This window comes from Dendronephthya gigantea, unplaced genomic scaffold, assembly GCF_004324835.1.
Source record: "Dendronephthya gigantea isolate DGI-Jeju-01 unplaced genomic scaffold, DenGig_1.0 000031F, whole genome shotgun sequence".
In the NCBI taxonomy this organism is placed as follows: domain Eukaryota; kingdom Metazoa; phylum Cnidaria; class Anthozoa; order Malacalcyonacea; family Nephtheidae; genus Dendronephthya; species Dendronephthya gigantea.
Genome location: NW_021163041.1, coordinates 114654 through 132953, shown reverse-complemented (window position 1 = coordinate 132953; position 18300 = coordinate 114654). Strand labels below are relative to the sequence as shown.

Sequence of the window (18300 nt, the reverse complement as noted above, 5' to 3'; positions counted from 1 at the left end):
ATACGACCTTAGTTCGTACTGGCATAGTTTGCGATCGAAAAAATGAGCCAAGACAATGGTAGTACAAACTGTACAATCACATAGTTTTATTTATGAAACAAGCGGTATATATACCAAATTGAAAGAAATTAGTTAATTGAATGTGATTCAGTAAATTATAAAGAACATTCATGCAGTATAGTTAAGTAAATACCAGTCGAGACAATCTCACACAGGGTCGGAGATTCTTCAACTCGTCAAATAAAAATCATTGCGGTGACAGCCGCGGCCATGAACAGTAACAAATTGGTAAAAGCGGCATTGGATAAGCCACTGTTGCCTTTTGGCGTGGTTCCCATGTCACGACTACCATTTTCGTTTGTCTTAGGCGTGGTGGTCATGCTACTGTTTTTACCGGGGCATTTATCGTTGTTTGGCATGGTATAGTTCATTCCATGAGTCTAGAAAATAAACAAACAAAAAATATTCGTGAGATCTTCGTTGAAATATTTTTGTAGTTGTTATAGTTGTTGTATAATTGTTATACCACACTTGATGCTTATGTTCATATAAAGTTGGGAACACTAGTTTACGAAGTAAATTTGCACCCATAATTACATACCTTTTTCTCTAATACGACTGACTTCACCCGAAGCCAGAATGTTGGTCGATCTTTTAGGATTGTTGCGACGAATTGAATTTTCCCACTTGTCATTTCAGTTGGTTTCCATTCAAACATAAGCATCTTCTTTGGCATTTGTGTCAGCGTTCGCATTTGCGTTACCGCAGCCCGCTATGTATAAAAAGTTATACATAAAAGTATGTCAACAATTAGTAAATTGTATATTTATTTTATATGAATGAGCGCACTTTTCCGAATCTGCCAAAAGTCATTTGGCGAATATTGTTGGATTGATGCACTTGGGGAATTTAACTAACTAACAACCAGCATTTTTTCAAAGGCATTGTACGTGCAATACGTCGTGACTGGAGTTTAATCTGCATCTCACGGCTATATAGGTTTTGCATTTTCTTGCTAAATTTCTATCATATCTCTGGTTACGTAACTCGTCAGTAATTACCCGAACAATATCATTTTATAATTATAAATCGCTGCAACACGTTCGCTGTAACAAGTACGTCGCAGCGACAAATTTCATCATCTAAACAGGGAAATTTGAGCGACTGAAACGTTTTTGCTTTGACGCAAATTTAGTCGCTGCAACACGTCGCACAAAAATGAACAAAATCAAGCGTTTGTGCGACATGTCGCAGCGACAATGCTAAAAGTTATACTAATACTAGTATAGGTAATTTCCCCTCGCGGGCCAGTATAACCGGCTGAATCGTCGGTTCTGTCATCTGCCTGGATATCGACTCAATCTTACCTCAGTATCAGCATTGTCGGCCGTACAATCAAGATGCCTTGTGTTTTCTGGTATCTTGGAAAATTGACCCAACGGTTTATTACTGTTTTCCTCTCTAGCTTGGATGAGAAATCCTGCAATTTCCATTCCATCTTTACAAGATTTGATATAAACTTTAACCGTGTCATTCACTGCATAATACGACTTGTCAACTTGTATGACATACGGAGCATCAGTTTTTTGAGGTTGGCCGTGTTTTGTTGGGCTCGGTGTCATTGATATACATGTCTGTGAAGGAGCGCCTCCAGGCAGTGCGTTTGCGTGTTTGTAAAACAAAATTATGAAAACGCACAGTACGATTAGTTTGTTCATTGCGGACTGAGGTGCTGCAACATATAACGACAATTGGACAATGTCGTGTGAGAAGAAACGCTTAGTGTTTATATTACCGTATATCACTATGACATAACATGACGACTTTTTCCTGTCCCCTTCTTTGTTTGCTTGGAAATTAGGGTGCAGTAACCAGGAAATATGAAAAATTATGTAACTCTGGCACCATATTTAATGCTAGCTTAATAGCTTTTTTCCGGGCATTGTCGTATTTTTGTATGCACGCGTATAATAGTGCGCACGTAAATGTTTAAATCCACTCAGTTAATTTTTTTTACGATAACCGACTAATTTGATGTAGAAGATATTTTTTCTGTCGATAATTGGAATGACTTTATGCTATCGAAGAAAAACATTTAAATCACAGACTTACTTGTTAATATTACAGTTGTTTTTGGTGTTTTCATTCAGCTGGGTTTTCATATTTTGTTCGCGCGTATCCCACTTTTTTGTGTGTGGTTCTGAAAGAACTTTGTAGAAATTTTAGTTGTTCTTTTCATCCGACCGCCTCCTGGCCATTTTAAAGCTGTTTTTCTTCTTGATGATACCGGAAAATAGTTATAATATTTGATCATGCGACCGTGACAGTCATGCAACATATCCAAGGTGCCATAAAATGAAGACCCTGGGTACGAGGTTGTGGCAATTACTGCTAATCTATTTGCAGTATAAGCTCTTTAGTTTAGGGTCGGCTCATCAACTCTCTTCTTCGTTCTCCTTCATCACATTCGGCATAGCAATTGTACATGTGGGCGGGGTTCATTGTGAGGTTATACAGAAGACGATCTGTTCTACTTATTAAGGAGGTTCATCGAACAAAGTCTATGTTAAATATGATAAAATTAATCTTTGAGGAGTTACGACTTACGAATCAATCATTCGAATACCTCGTCGTCCTTATACAATAATTAGAACAACTTCCATGAAAATATTTTTAGCACATTGGGAAGGAATTGATAAATATATATGCGGGATTGACAAATATCGTCCAGTGAAAAAGAGGAGTTATATAGAGAGGCCTTACAGTCCCGAAACTCAGACGTACTCAGTCCAGTGAGCTCTCTCTCTATATATATTTTGAGAGAGACTCTGAGAGAGAAGATGGAGAGCTCACAGCTGAGTCTCAGACAGACGTGTTCGCCGACCTTTTCCGTCCTCTTCCGAGTTTAAATCAACTTTAAAGATGGCGCTCGCAATACGGCAGTTATGTCGTCAGGCGTTAGGACAAATAAAACGCCCGAAAACCTTTTTGTCAAGAGTAAGTTTGTACTATTTCTTTTTCTTGCAGTATCAACAAAAGCTTCAACGATCGCTTATGTACTAGGTTTGCGGATCTCAAATTGGGCAAGATCATTATCGACATTTGTCACTTCATGAATATCAAAGTATACAACTGCTTGAAGATGCCGGTGTTTTGACGCCGAAAGGAGGAGTAGCGGAAACACCACAGCAAGCTTATGAGATTGGTGAAGTCATTGGTATGCGTTTCTTTTAATACAGATGCATAAAATAGGTTTTAATTTTAAATGTGATAAATGCAAATTTAGATTAAGAATATCAAGTCATAGTGCATCAAGTGTAAAACCCTACGCCGGAGATATCCATATAGAATCTATTACGCCATTTTCTTTTTACCCTGTTCTCAAGGTCTGCAACCTTGATAAAAATCTATTTGTGGCTATGCTGCTGCATTACAACTGCAGGCTGCAGCTGCACAGCTGCAACCCCCCCCCCCTGACATAAGGCAGTTTGAAGTGGTGCTGCTTGTACCAACCTTTGATTAATATGAAATAAATAAACCTTTTATCTGTCCTGACCAAGTCCTGACCAATATTAAAGATGGAACAAAAAAATTGAAATAAATACTTTTAATGTTCTTGCCCAAAAATTGAAGTCATGGTATAGCCTCATTGGACTGCCCATGCCATCCTCACTTGTTATAACCAAATGTTTTGATGTGTGCACATTGCACATGTTGCTTGTTATGCTAGCTGGGAAAATTATTGTAGTTCCCTGGATAAGATGGATTGGCCTTAGCTATGTGTATGATGGAATCATGTTGTTTTAAATGATATTTGCCCTTTGTAGTATCCTCCATAATTTGGCAATTTATAAACTGTGTATAGCTATCTTTTGAGCAATAATTTTTTGTTGGAGGACATTTTTTATTAGAAAACCTATTGCAAAGTTGCACTTACACTTTCATGAAACCAACCAATGCAAAGCAGGGCAATATAAGTCTCCAGATGTTTGAACGCATATTTTGATGAATCATTCTTTGTTTTGATTACATGTAGGTGCAGATGATCTTGTCCTCAAAGCACAGGTTCTTGCAGGTGGAAGAGGCAAAGGTGTATTTGAAGGAGGCTTACATGGAGGAGTTAGAATTGTATTTAGGTATGTAATTTGGTTTTAAAAAGTTGTTTTATATAAAATTTTTGTTTGAATATTTTGTTATAAAGTGATTTACACTGCTGTGTTAAAGGAGTGTCTAGTGATGATGCTCCCATTTAGCTACTTGTGCAATGTTTTTATTTGTGTTTTATAAGCACCTGGGTAAATTTCATGTACTATACTTTGCAGGAGGATTTTCTTGTTTCCTCTATGTACATGCATATACATGCATTGATTGTATAAAGAAATTAACAAATGAGCTATTCATTTTATTTCATTAACTTGTTGTACAATATTTTCAATGTTTTACCTCAGTCCAGAAGAATGTAAAGAATTTGCAGCAAGGATGATTGGAAAAAAATTATTCACAAAGCAAACTGGTGAAGCTGGAAGAATTTGCAACAAGGTGAATATGTTCATAATCTCTGATTGCTTTCTGTTTGAGCACAGTAAAATATTAAACAAAAAAGACCTTAGATATGATTATAAAAAATAATTAAGTGTCCACAATGTACAGTGCTGGTACATAGAGGTTCAATGGTACATTTAAACTGGTTTCAATCATTATATACTGTAGGTGTTGATTTGTGAGAGGTTATATTCTAGAAGAGAGTATTATTTTGCAATAACGATGGAAAGAGCTTTTATGGTGAGACAATCCCCTTGTTTATTTTTAATCAAATATTATAGTAGCTTTTAACACAAGTGTGTCACTTTGTTCAGTGAAAAGACTAAAATGTAGTTACAATCCACTGCTCTAACACCTCTATGCTCTTGAAGAGTTTTCTCCAAAGTTTTTACCCTAATTACCTTCTTCTTGGAATCGCTGGTGCTTATTATTGGAACTACGACTTGTTAAGTTGCTAGAATACTGTATACTAACAGTTTTCATGTTAAGCAATATCATTCTCAACACTCATTCCATATTTCTGTGCACCATGTTTTATCCTCTATGTAAACGTTTCATTTATTACTAGGGACCAGTACTTGTTGGGAGTCACCAAGGTGGAGTTGATATAGAGAAAGTTGCTGCTGACCATCCAGAAGCCATATTTAAGGAGCCTGTGGATATTAATAAAGGTAAAAATAGATACGATGGGGTACAAGGTCTGCCAAAGACCGAGGATAATTGGCCTAACTTGTTTACGCACTTGTTTGTACAGTATATACAACCTTGTTCCGTTATTACTTTGTTAGGACTGAGCCTTGAGCAAGCTGCAAACTTTGCGAGAACGATGGGTTTCTCTGACAGTTGCATACCGGCTGCTGCTGATACGATTATGAAACTTTATAATATTTTTATTGAGAAGGATGCGTTGCTAATCGAGATTAATCCGTTGGCCGAGGATTCACTTGGAAGAGGTAAACTGCAGTACATTGGAATATGAGAGGTTTTACAATGACAGTGAATAGTATTCAACCTATGGCTATGCGCTTTGTTTCTTCACTTATAGTGCAATGATTGTTTTCATCAGTGATGTCTAATGTTACAGTCACAGATTATGTATCTTGTACAATAACTTGTACATGAATCAGATAACAAATTGTGGCCAAATTAACGACTTCTTTGTTCTACATTCTCAAGCGTATTTGATATTCAATTTATTTAGTCGTGTGTATGGATGCGAAGCTAAATTTTGACGACAACGCTGCATTTCGTCAAGACGACCTATTCAAACAACGGGACTGGACTCAGGAGGATGAAAGAGAAGTTGAGGCAGCGTCATATAACCTCAATTATATCGGTTTAGATGGAAGCATCGGTTGTCTAGGTTGGTATTGTTGTGTTGCGGGTTATAATACTGGACTATTAAGTATGTCAAGTCAAGGAACTGTGTGGTTGCGGGTGTTAATACAGACCAACTTTCAACCGCGCTGTGTTTACTCCACCCAGTCTATTTACTGACACTCCATGCAGGCTCTTTCAGACAAGGTTGCATGCTCGTTTTTGTTTTTCTTCGTCGCCCTAATTTGGCTGCATGCTCGTTTTTGTTTTTCTTCGTCGCCCTAACTTGTTTATATGTTCATGTCGTAGTGAACGGTGCTGGTCTTGCTATGGCCACCATGGATATTATCAAATTACACGGCGCTGAGCCTGCAAATTTTTTGGATGTCGGTGGAGGTGCGACTGCAAAACAAGTTGCAGAAGCTTTTAAATTAATCAGTGCTGACCCTAAGGTAATATTTTTGAAAACGATTTGTGGTTTTGATGTACTGTGCTTTTAGAGAGAAGATAAGGATAATTTTCTCTATACTCATGTGAAAAAATGCCATTGTAGGTGCATGCAATTCTTGTGAATATATTTGGTGGAATAATGAGATGCGATGTGATTGCTGAAGGAATTGTAGCAGCTGCAAGTCAACTTGACCTAGACATACCCATAGTAGTGCGACTGCAAGGTAATGATAATACTGTTATTCTGTTAATAATTGAGAGATAACTTCCGCGCAATTGGGCTATCCTGGTACCTTCATTGAGCACATACTTGAACCTCCAACGCTAATACTTGATACTCGAAAGATGAATAAAAAAATGCAATGAATCACAGATTCAGGCGCTGTCACACGGAACATCTTACAACGCAATTCGCAAAGCATGCCGAACTTCCAAATCAATCGAATTCCATATCATAATCTATGGAACATCCCTTTTAGATTTTACAGACTGAACTGTGTATAGCAATGGAAAATGAGAGATATATATGGTAGTGGTAGTGCATGTAATCCCATGTATGTATAAATAATTATTTAAATGAGTATATTGTTTTAATAGGTACACGAGTCGAGGATGCAAAAGCAATTTTTACCACGAGCGATCTTCGTATATTGGCTGTGGATAATTTGGAGGAGGCAGCAAAGATGGTAACGTTGATTCACACTCCTCTTTTTACCCTCTTTAAAATTTTTCCAATCCTGAAATACATATTATAGGACCATAAATTTTTCAGTACTTTTGGCATAACAAATACATACAATAGCGAATTTATCCGATAACGATAATGTTACCAATAGAATCATAAAACTATACATAGGTATAAATTGAAATGTGAAATGGCAGCTAATGTTAAACAAGTAATATTCTAATCTAACATGCAGCTCGATTAATTTCACCTTATTTACGTTATGTAGGCAGCACGTTTATCTAACATTGTAGAACTGGCGAAGCAAGTATCCGTGGACGTTAAATTTGAATTGCCAATTTAAACCACCCCCGTCTTGTATACGGATGAACTGTAAATGTGACATATTACTTTAGAAAATATTCTGTATGACATTGTATAATATTATACTCAACGGTTTTTGGTAACCTGAAATGAAAGTTAGAATTACTGTATTTGAGTATATATGTATAAAAAATTTTATTGGCAGAGTATCATTGTGGCTCTTTCATTAACTTTTTTATGCTTTTTATTGGTCAAATGATGGACAGGATAAATGTCTACTATTTTTATGGTCTTCAGTCATATAAGTTGGCGAAGGCGTTACTGGAGAACAGTCATGCTCTTGGGGAAGTTGGGAACCAAAATTGCGCAAAACACAATTTGTAATAGCGCGCAGTGTAACGCAAAAGGGACTGACGTATGGACTGCGCAACGATAGCTCAGTAGAGGTTCAGGCGAAAGAATTCGCTAAGTAAGTAATTCACTAAGCTGTGAGGAGTCAACCTTCTCCGCAGGCCCTTTTCGGGCAAATATGGCGGCCGGTGATATCCAAAATCGCCCGAAATGCTCCCTAGCGCCTGCGGAGGAGGTAGGTGAGAGGAGTGATACATCTATCACGGGAGTTATTGGAACCAGGCTCTCTGGCCGGTGCCCTAGCCAGTAGTTAGAATTCAAAATGGCGTCCCTGCAGCATGTGCAGAGATAATTTTCAAGTGATCTTACGGATAAAACAAAGCAAAAATGGGCATTAAGTTGATACAAAGAGCCAAGGGAAAACTTACTTCGCATGCTAAGCAACAAGAGAACATTGAAAGATCGTGAGTATATTTTAGTAATTTTACGTGAGTGCATTAATTTGGCGCTTATTTTGTAATTTATTTGTACAGTAATTTAATTTTGGTATAAAATTTTTTCGATAATTTGTGGTTTGAAGTGACTGGCTGTATGTCCAAAAGCAATACTTCTTGGGCAAGCTTTGACATACCCAAGTGCAAGGTGGCCTTAGGTGGGCTTTTGAACAGGAATCATAGTTCATGATTTTGATCAGTGATCAGGGGACACCGGGACAGGGATCAGTCTCATAGAAGCTTTATTTCTGAAACATAGTGGATGGTGCAGTGCATTTTTAAAAAATTGCACTTCTCTGTAAGAAGAGCCTGCATCCAAGGTACATTTTGCACCCAAGCCAAGAGTTTGGATATTGCTGGCACATGGACTGCGGAACCTGTTTAAAAGGGGGCTAGGCCATGCAAAATTTTATATGATAATTTTTGGTCTGATGAAAGAGTGGGAGGGGGACTTGGGCCCCTTGCTCTGGATGGGGTCCATAGTAAAATATGGTTGATTCATTGACAGTTCTTTCTTGATGATTTCTTAGTGAAAACAGACCTAATGATGATGATCATTTATATTACTGGGCTCCAAAACCTTCCACAGCATTTATGACCTTGTTATCTGCCAGATACTGCAGTGCATTATGGAGCAATATTTCTGATTGTGATGAAACATACAATTATTGGGAACCGGTATGCACAAGAACTATATAACATTTTTTTGAGGCAAAGGCCAAACACAGTTGTATGTAACATTAGAGAACAATGGAAACAATATTCAAATGATTATGTATGTAGTTAAATTTTATGATAATTACAGATTACTTATCTACAAGATGTAGTTTACATTCGTAATATTTTATTTTCCATTTCTGTTTAGACTTACCATCTTATTTATGGCTCTGGTTTTCAAACATGGGAATATTCGCCTAAATACGCCATTCGCTCTTATGCCTACTTACTCCCTCATACCTTGCCTGGATTTTGGCAGAAATATTTTCATGAAAAGCAAGACAAAGTAAGAACTTCACCATATTTGTTTTGAGATTTAGTTTTGCATTTGTTGATGAACAACATGATTATATTAGTTTGTGTAGTTTCTATTGATATTTATATATCGCTATGCCCTTTTGGATGGGTTATTCTTGATCGTTTTATTAGGTTTAGACCGTGTATACAAGTGTATAGTTATTTTGAATGATTTATTTGGTAATCATCAACTTGTGATTTCTTATTGTTTGAGCTGTAAATAGGTATTTGAAATTCTTTTAGGTAGTTGCATTTTATCTGATTCGCGTTATGTTGGCTTTGATATGTGCCTCGGGTGAGGTATTTTTCTATAGGTAAATAAATATCCATTATGTACACAATTCTGTTGATATATTATTATTCATGATACCATTCAATGGTCATAATGGAAGCAATGCTAAGATCCTAACTTAAGGATATTTTGTTATGTAGAGGTGTTAAAAAGCAATTTGGGAATCGTGTTGCAAGAATTTTGCTTTTCTGTTTAATTTTTGGAAGCGGTATGCATATATCAGCTGCAGGTATTGTATTCACAGAATACCATATTACACGTATATTAATTATTGCGAAAATACTGTAACAAAAACTCAATGTTTGAAGTCAATTTATCTACCAATCCAACAACCAAGTTTTAAAACTCACTAAGGTGAGGAATATTGGTACTTTAATTTGTTTAATGAATTAAGGATATCAGAGCAAAACAAGCTACTGTAGTTTATTGTACGTATAAACAAACAACAAAAATAGGGAACAGATGTTGCTGTATTTATTGAACAATTTTTTCAAATTAATTTTATTTTCAGCTTTTCTTCCCAGTAGTTTTGCCATGGTGATGATTATGTTTGCTTATGGTGGATGGTACATTGGGGATTATTCGGTATGATATTTTTAAAGGTTTTCAATCAGGGATTTTTCATCAACAATTCAATTTCAAGAAAATGTTTTGGCTTGTTTTTGCTCATCACCCTTGTGGAGAACTCTTCAATTAGAGCACAGTAGCTACTGGCATGGTTCATACAGTTACTGTTAATTGGCACACATATTAAGAATCTAAAAGAATGAAATTGCATGCTCTAATATTGTGATGTTGCTGCTCTGAGTGCTGCTTTCCACCATGGAAATTGAATCTTTATGCTACCCTAGATTATTAGCTTGGAGCATAGAAAAACAAACATTTGATATATTGCTTATAGATTGCTATTTTCTTCACCGCAACTGCATCACTTGTTGGTTGGCCATTTAGTGTTCTCTTAGGGTAAGTTTGGTAAGCCTATATTTTACCCAGGGGGTATATCCACCATACCAGAACCTCTGTATATCCACCATACCAGAACCCCTGTATATCCACCATACCAGAACCCCTGTATATCCACCATACCAGAACCCCTGTATATCCACCATACCAGGACCCCTGTATATCCACCATACCAGGCAACTTATTTGTTCATATCTTGTACTAGAGCTCCGATTGCTTTTGACTTAGTAATTGGAAGGAGGCGTCCGGTTTATTTCATCCAATGGTCTCTTATATCACTTGTTTCTCTTATGGTAAGCAAAAAACAAATTGCGAATATACATCGTGTGTGAAAGTAATACCTCCAACCCAAACCCAATTGAACCTTTTATCCACAAGTATCGCCAGTGTTATAGGTAAATCCTTATTTAACGCGGATCAACGTTTGCCTCATTTTTTATCCTTGGTTGGTCACCACCATTGAAACAATGCATTAGAATAGACTTTTCTCTCAATGTCGTAAAACGCGGACGGTCGGATGTCACACGAAGCTTGATTGGCTCCGCGTTTGATGTCATGATGAGGAAGTGGCTAGAGCATTGCACCGGCATCGCAAAAGCGTAGGTTCGATTCCTGCCGGAGGACCGATAGTTGACTCATTTTCCGATCAACTGTTCCTGGCTTGAATTTGAAGTGTGTATAATTCCACTCGAAATTAAGACCCTTTGAACCTCTAGAATTTACCTGCATCGAGTGAAGTGCCAAAAATCATCCAATCAAGGTCTATTTATGTACAGAGAGTAAGACTCTTATGTTTATTTAGTGTCCGTTGGTGTACTTCGACTCATATTATTATGGGAAGACTGTTTTTACACCATTTAATATAATATATTACAATATCTTTGGAAAGGGAGGACCTGATCTTTACGGTATGTTCATTAATATCCAGCTTATTTTGAATTAAATGAAGAATCTATACCAGAGCGTGCAAGAGGTGTTAACCTCGGAGTTTAGCTACGTATTTTACCCCAAACAGTAAAAGGCTCGTAACATGCAGAAATCAACTAGGTAAACCCATCATATGTCCCAATTAATGGTACCAATTTTGTAGTAATTTTAATAATTCGGTTTTCATAGGTCAGATTGAATAACGATAATTACCACATTCAGTGATGATGGATCCATTGTGTTTTTGTAGTGGGGGGGGGTGGGGGGACGGTGCACAGATCTGCCGAATTACTTGATCGCTGGCAGAAAAAAGCTTATTCTAATTAATGTACATACAGTATTCTTTTCAATATTGTAGGCACGGAACCCTGGACATTCTACTTTGTTAATGGCTTTCTCAATTTTAATGTTGTGTTTCTTCTTGCTTTAATATCCCTTCCTTTATATGTAAGTGAATTTTCGTGTTTATTAAAGCTCGTGCATTTTAGGAATATTTTTCATGCTCACGGCCTATTTTAACAATTTGTATCATGTTTTTTGCTCTCAGATGCTTCACCAATTTCACTCTGGTAGAAGCAAAGGCAAAAGTGGTAAAATCATCGACTAAATTTGAATTTGTGTTTCCATATAAACAAGACTTTATAGGTTAACTTTATAGATCCGTTTTATCGATTAATTAGGTCAAAATATACTTATCCTCTCTCATATTCATTTTCCATTTCAGTGTATATGCCACCTCGTTCTACTTTGTCGATGGTAGGACTATATCTTTGGATATTGGTGTTCTTTACGAGACCACATAAAGTATGTCTGCATACATGTGCATGGAAACTATATGCGCCTATGCGTATAAATTTGCATTAAACAAACTTCTGCAAAAAAGTTCTGTATATATCTAATTTTTTATTTAAAATTCTGTAGATAACCACGTCTGTTAAAATTATCCTTCTTAGTTAGAAGAAAATAGTCAACAATAACTTTAAGCATTTTCTCATTTCTTCTTTAGGAGGAGAGGTTTCTCTTTCCAATTTACCCCATAATTTGTCTGGCTGGTGCAGTAGCTTTATCATCTGTTCAGGTATAGTCTGAAGTCTTTTGGCAAAAAAGTCTCAGCTCTTTTCTCTCGACAGAAAAGGGTCCTAGTATATATGTATAGCACTGCTCATATATATATGTGCATGGAAGATATATATCATTGTGTTATCCTGCATGCCAGGGTTTCTGTGTCACAGAAGAGAGAAAAATATTAACCCTACATTTCCAAGTTCCAACCCGTATTCTGCCATTTACACGATGATGATACATTCATCTTTTAATTTCAATGTAGACTTTTTTCGATTTATTTTGCCGAGTGACAAAAATTCGACATTTAAATGGTTCCAATCTCGTTGTTATCGGATCATTGTCCATCTTTGCATTGCTATCCGTATCAAGATCTATGGCACTGTTTGTAGGTATAGAGTTAGCTATACGATAACTTACCTTGTAATTCGCTTGGATCAACGGAACTATATATAAAGCTATATAGTACAGTTGGGGCATAGTTTCGACCTAGGGCCTTCGTCCAACCTCGTAGCCAGGAACTTTTACCTCCGCCGCAGCGTGGGCCAGGGAGCGGAGGTAAAAGAGCCTGGGTACGAGGTTGGCCTTCGTCAGGGTCTTCCAGAGAAGTTGTTCGCTGCCACACTGCACCCTGGTTATATTGGCGTTAAACCTTGTTTCATTATACCTGCGAACCTTATCAGTAAACCATAGGCAGTTTATAGCTGATGAAAACCATGCATGCTTTAAAAACAATATTATTACTTCAGGGTATCATGCACCATTAGATGTGTATCATCAACTAAACTATTTGAATGAAGAAACTCATGGTCAAGAGTTTAACAAAAAGTCAAAAATTAACCTTTGTGTTGGCAAAGAATGGTATCGATTCCCTAGTAGTTTTTTTCTTCCTGAAAGGTTAGTATTTGATATATTTCGGTTTTATATACTTACAATCACTTTCAGCGTAACAATCTTGCTTGTACTTGATCAATTCTGATTCATATTTTAATATCATTTTCTTTTTAAAATATGTAAAAGAACCTATTGACAACTCCCCATGCACTCTTTGCTTATCCAATTTTTAATGACTGGCAAATAATAAGCAAACTGGATAATGGCCTTGTGTGCATTGTTTCAGGTGGGAACTGAAATTCATTCGTTCTGAATTCCGAGGACAGCTGCCTAAACCTTACAGTTTGTATCCAAATGCAACCAAAATTATTCCTAACAAAATGAATGACATGAACAGAGAGGAAAAGTCAAGATATGTAAGTAAAAACAATGATTTAGAAGAAATTAAACTTATATGATTTATAAGTATTTAAAAAAATAATATACATGCAACAAAGAACATCAAAAGAACTAAACATGTGATTAAAAAAACGGTGTTTTTATGCGGGACAAGTATGTGTCGTCACACTGTATCGTTATGTGATGGTCAGAAGACAGGCAGCCGTCTGAATCAGTACCAAGATGAGATAATTTTTCTTGCATTTAGGTTCCTATTGAATCCTGTTATTACTTGATGGATTTGCACACCACTCATGTAACAACTTTAGAACCAAGCTATGCAGAACAGAATGAGAACTGGCAAGTCCTTATTTCTAAACCGTTTTTAGACTCCAACAGGTAAGTTCTGTATATTGCATGGTTATGATGACTTGAGACGAGTTCGTTCTCGGTGAGGAATAATTCCCACAGATGAATTTAGACGAAAAATTCTCTTATTATACAATCGAGTTCAGTCATACCGAGTATGAACAATGTCGCGCACGTAACAACTGCTTGCAGTGTATATCTTTATATATATTGTAGTGTAGTAACAAGAACTTTCATACTACATATCACTCTGCACTGTCACGCGCGATGATTTTGGTATGGGTCTATTAATAGATCAGACTAATTTTTGTTTTTCAGATCCCCAGCCTTCTATCGTGCGTTCTATATACCATTTTTATCAAATAAACGCAATGTTTTTGCAAACTACGTTTTGCTAAAGTCAAAATTTTGGAAAGAGGAAAAAGTGGAGGCTAAAGCCTCTGTTCATGCGAATTTTGAATACGATGATCCCGAGGAATTTGAAGGGATAAATGAGAATTTCAAAGGTGATAATGAATTTAACGATTAAAGAATTTGGTAGCGAAATGTTTGCCAGTTTTCAAAAACCCAAATACCACAGTTGACCATGCTATACAATCTACAATCTACAAGCAGCAACTGTAATATTAATTATCCGGATCATTTTGCCAGAACCTAATTTTCCTGACGAATTTCCCTCATACACATGCGCGCACATGCACTTCTATCTTCAGGAACATCAGAAAGTTATAAATAAAATTATGCCACTATAAGTGTAACTGCATTATTATGTCCTGCTTTATGTATACATAACACACTAATTATAAAAGGTACTTAAAATTGTATTAGGTTTTAAAATTGTAAGATGAAGTTAAACGGCTGGATGTTTATCTTTTTCGAGTTATTCATATATTCATATTTAATATAGAAATTCTTCTTTACATTGTTTATATTGCGAAAAAGAGTTGAAGCGGCATCTTCCGTTCCTAGTGAGAACGAAAAAAATACCATAGCAATTTTTCATGTGATCAAAAATGTTTGATATATTGTAACCATGTGTTACCATGACCCCGCGGATATAACGCGTATGCGATATTCTCGTATACTTAAGTAGCTAATGATATTTTATCAGAAAATTGTTAAAACATTCTTGAGTCGCAAGAGGAACTTGTCGACCTGAACAGCTTTACGAAAAACTGCAGGAATTACATACATACATAGGTCTCAAACACAGAGATTATATATAGGTCTCAAACACACCCAACAATTAGATTTGTAGTACTACCCACGCCGTTAAAGATATTAGCTTATAATTCTTTAAACAAAGAGAAGCTTTGCAAAACGAGTACACACTTCAATATCCTTTTGTGCGATTTTTTGAACAGTCATCAGACCAAATGCGTTTATAATATCATATAATTCCATGAACACTGGCGATTGTGGCAACAATTTGGTGAACATCTGTGTTTTTGTCTTTTGTTATTTTGAGCTAAAGTGATGTTTCGTTTACTAAAGACAATCGTTATCTTCAATATTTTTTGCCTCAACAATGTTTTGGCTCGTTCTGATGGTGCACCGACAATCAATTACCCAGATGTATGTAGTGATATGATGCCTAGAGATCCACATTCGCCAACTATGTCCAGTGATCCTAGTCCTTATACTGTGAATGTCGACAAGACCTACTACAAGCCGGGAGAAGAAATAACCGTAACAATAACTGGAAGCCAAATTATCAATGGTCTTCTTCTCCAGGCAAGGGTCAAAGATACTGGAGAAGTAATCGGAAATTTCATTAAACTTCCCACAAAATTAAGGAAAGCTTCGTGTCCTCAATTACAGGTTTGCTATAATAGAATATAATTGTAAATTAATTAAAAATATTGCTCAACCACCCAACAACTATACCCCATGCGTGCATGTCTCCATCGAGTAAACCTCTCCATGCATAGGTATAGTAACCTGGAGAAGTTTGGTAAACGATCAACCTTATTTACTTTCCTGGGGCCAGATGTATAAAAGACTAGTTAACTTTTAACTGTAGTTAAGGACGGAATTGGCCAATCAGAGTTCAACTAGGATTTAACTATGCAAAATGTAGTTAAAGAGTTTTATACAACCGGCGCCAGGATGCATAGTTACCCATAGTTCATACCATAAAGGCAATCTCGCGCGTAGCCACAAAAACATGATTTTTCAAAGAATAATAATTTTAATATTTATACCAGAGTCAAAATTCATTTTGCGCTGTTTGTCGTAAACTTTGTAGACAGGCAACGGCTACCTAATTTATCATTTCGAGCGTTTTTCGGTGATTCAGTTTGTCAGTTACGGTTAAAATGGCCGGTAATGGGATATGACAATATTTTACGGCCATTTTATAAGAACAGAAATAGCCTTGCACGACCTTGTAAGTATTCGGGCTTGGCTGTATGCGCTGATATATCTTGAAAGAGAAGGCAGGAAACTAAGATTGCGATAGGGGAGATTTTGGCAAATCTTTAACTGATATTGGCTAAATCTTTTCAAGTGTTTTAAAAATATTTCTATTCTAGAAGTTTTTTTTGTTTATTAGTGTTATTAAAGCACGCTATATTTTTACCACGAATATGATGTACTATTTCTTGACTGCATTTTGCGTGTAGAAGTCTACTCCAGAAATATATTTAGGTCTTACTCAGGTGGTTATGACGTACTAATTATATACAAGTTATGATTAATTATCTCTCCGAGTCGTCTCATTCATGAGAAGTGATTAGTGAGCCCTCCTCAAGAGGGCCGCTCCCGTGGTAAATTTAGTTCTACCGCTCAAGGTAATGAGCAACTCGGGGCAAGTTGTTCAAAACCTGCGGGTAAAGCAAATCCTTACATTATTTTTTTAATCGCTTGTCGACAAAGTTGAATATCTTTTTTCATAAATATTTTCTGGTCTGATAGAATTCATGTTTTCTAAAGTTTTAAAACGAACAGTGGTTCCGAAGCACATAAACTAAAACAGGGGATTAAAATTTATCCCAGGGTTAGCACTAACCCAGCTTTGAACAACTGCCCCCCCCCCGCTCTCTATATATTGTATACCGTAGTAGTGTATAGACGTCTTTCATCCAGGCGCTTTAATATTGCAAGATAAAAAACTAGCTACAAATATAGAGATCATTTAAGAAATAGAACAGACCCAAAAGATGCACCGTTAGCTTGATGCAATGATGCATACTTGCATTCTATATATGAATATATATGTATATATGGTTTTTAGGAAGGTCAGACAGTTACACACAAGGAGCTTATAAAATCGAACACAATCAGCGTGAAATGGTTATCGCCAGCAAACGTTTCTACGGTTGCCAACATCTCGTTTCTTGCTACAGTTGTGAAATCACTTGAGGAATATTGGGTGAAACTGGAATCGGCTCAACTGTACAATTCTAAGCCTAAGGTACGTTGGTGACGGTAAAGTTTTTTTTATTTCCTTCAAGTAAATATTTATCAAATTTAAACACGGAGCACCAATAGTTAACTTTTTTGCGTTATTAGCTCGAATAGCATGCGATTTGTGCAATGAGTTTTTTTTTAATTATACATCAATCCTCGATTTGCATTTCACGTTGTATGACTGACATGCAACTGTCTACTTTTTTTATACACATTTTGTTTCCTCTGTGTGTTTCTGTGTGTCGATGTGTTTTAATAAACAAAAAATCTTTACATAAACGTCCTGTGCTTCCTCAGGCTAATGCTAAGCCTTCAGTGGCGACGACCGAAACCATCGTCACCAGAGACGTGAAATCAACGGCTCCAGTTTTTCATGATATCTCATCAATGGTGATGTCAACTTCACTTTTAACAATGACGAAGTCAGCTGTAAGAAATGAAACAGAAATTACATCGACACAGAATTACCAGAATATGTCGACGGTACTGCCCATGACAACCACATCAACTACCAAATGTCCATCTGTGAAATGCGCAGGTTATACCTGTATTGCTAATATATGCGTCACGATATTGAGTGCCTTTTTGGTGATTGGTTATATTTTGGTATTTGAAATAGTTTAGATTATTCAAATTGATTACAATTTGTGGAGAAGTGGAATTTTTCTCAGCTTCTTGATTTATGTAACTGCATATATAGTCATAGGATACACCATAAATAAAGGTATAGCTACCCTTCAAGGATTTAATGTGACTTACCCTAAATAGATCTTCATGCCTAACAAGTATTATCTCAAAATCATGCCTAACAAGTATTATCTCAAAATACATTCGTTAATTCGTCGGGAATTAGTAGCTTCTTTGTACTACGGTGTCAGTATAATGGCGTTTGCTTAGTTTTGCTCGCG

General features: G+C 36.5%; 3 protein-coding genes across 3 annotated transcripts; 2 read left to right on the top strand and 1 right to left on the bottom strand.

The window, feature by feature from the left end:
* Window positions 1-59: 59 nt before the first annotated feature.
* LOC114524602 (putative defense protein 3) lies at window positions 60-1784 on the bottom strand. The gene is made up of 3 exons (XM_028545739.1): window positions 1368-1784; window positions 602-772; window positions 60-440 (listed from the first exon to the last, which is right to left on the bottom strand). The coding sequence occupies exons 1-3, from the start codon at window positions 1716-1718 to the stop codon at window positions 237-239; spliced, it is 726 nt and encodes a 241-aa protein (XP_028401540.1). The 5' UTR covers window positions 1719-1784; the 3' UTR covers window positions 60-236.
* Window positions 1785-2885: 1101 nt separating this feature from the next.
* LOC114524475 (succinate--CoA ligase [ADP-forming] subunit beta, mitochondrial-like) lies at window positions 2886-7498 on the top strand. The gene is made up of 12 exons (XM_028545567.1): window positions 2886-2997; window positions 3064-3217; window positions 4037-4136; window positions 4449-4539; window positions 4711-4782; window positions 5111-5213; window positions 5331-5495; window positions 5744-5905; window positions 6169-6311; window positions 6413-6533; window positions 6907-6995; window positions 7263-7498. The coding sequence occupies exons 1-12, from the start codon at window positions 2923-2925 to the stop codon at window positions 7335-7337; spliced, it is 1350 nt and encodes a 449-aa protein (XP_028401368.1). The 5' UTR covers window positions 2886-2922; the 3' UTR covers window positions 7338-7498.
* Window positions 7499-7930: 432 nt separating this feature from the next.
* On the top strand, window positions 7931-18241 carry LOC114524535 (alpha-1,2-mannosyltransferase ALG9-like). Its single transcript, XM_028545646.1, has 20 exons — window positions 7931-8112; window positions 8673-8820; window positions 9008-9145; window positions 9400-9470; window positions 9589-9677; window positions 9960-10033; window positions 10350-10411; window positions 10617-10704; window positions 11214-11319; window positions 11697-11785; window positions 11886-11928; window positions 12063-12142; window positions 12345-12416; window positions 12666-12792; window positions 13150-13297; window positions 13521-13650; window positions 13881-14011; window positions 14300-15802; window positions 17217-17396; window positions 17690-18241. Exons 1-18 carry the CDS (start codon window positions 8036-8038, stop codon window positions 14508-14510), a joined length of 1884 nt encoding a protein of 627 aa, XP_028401447.1. The 5' UTR covers window positions 7931-8035; the 3' UTR covers window positions 14511-15802; window positions 17217-17396; window positions 17690-18241.
* Window positions 18242-18300: the final 59 nt, after the last annotated feature.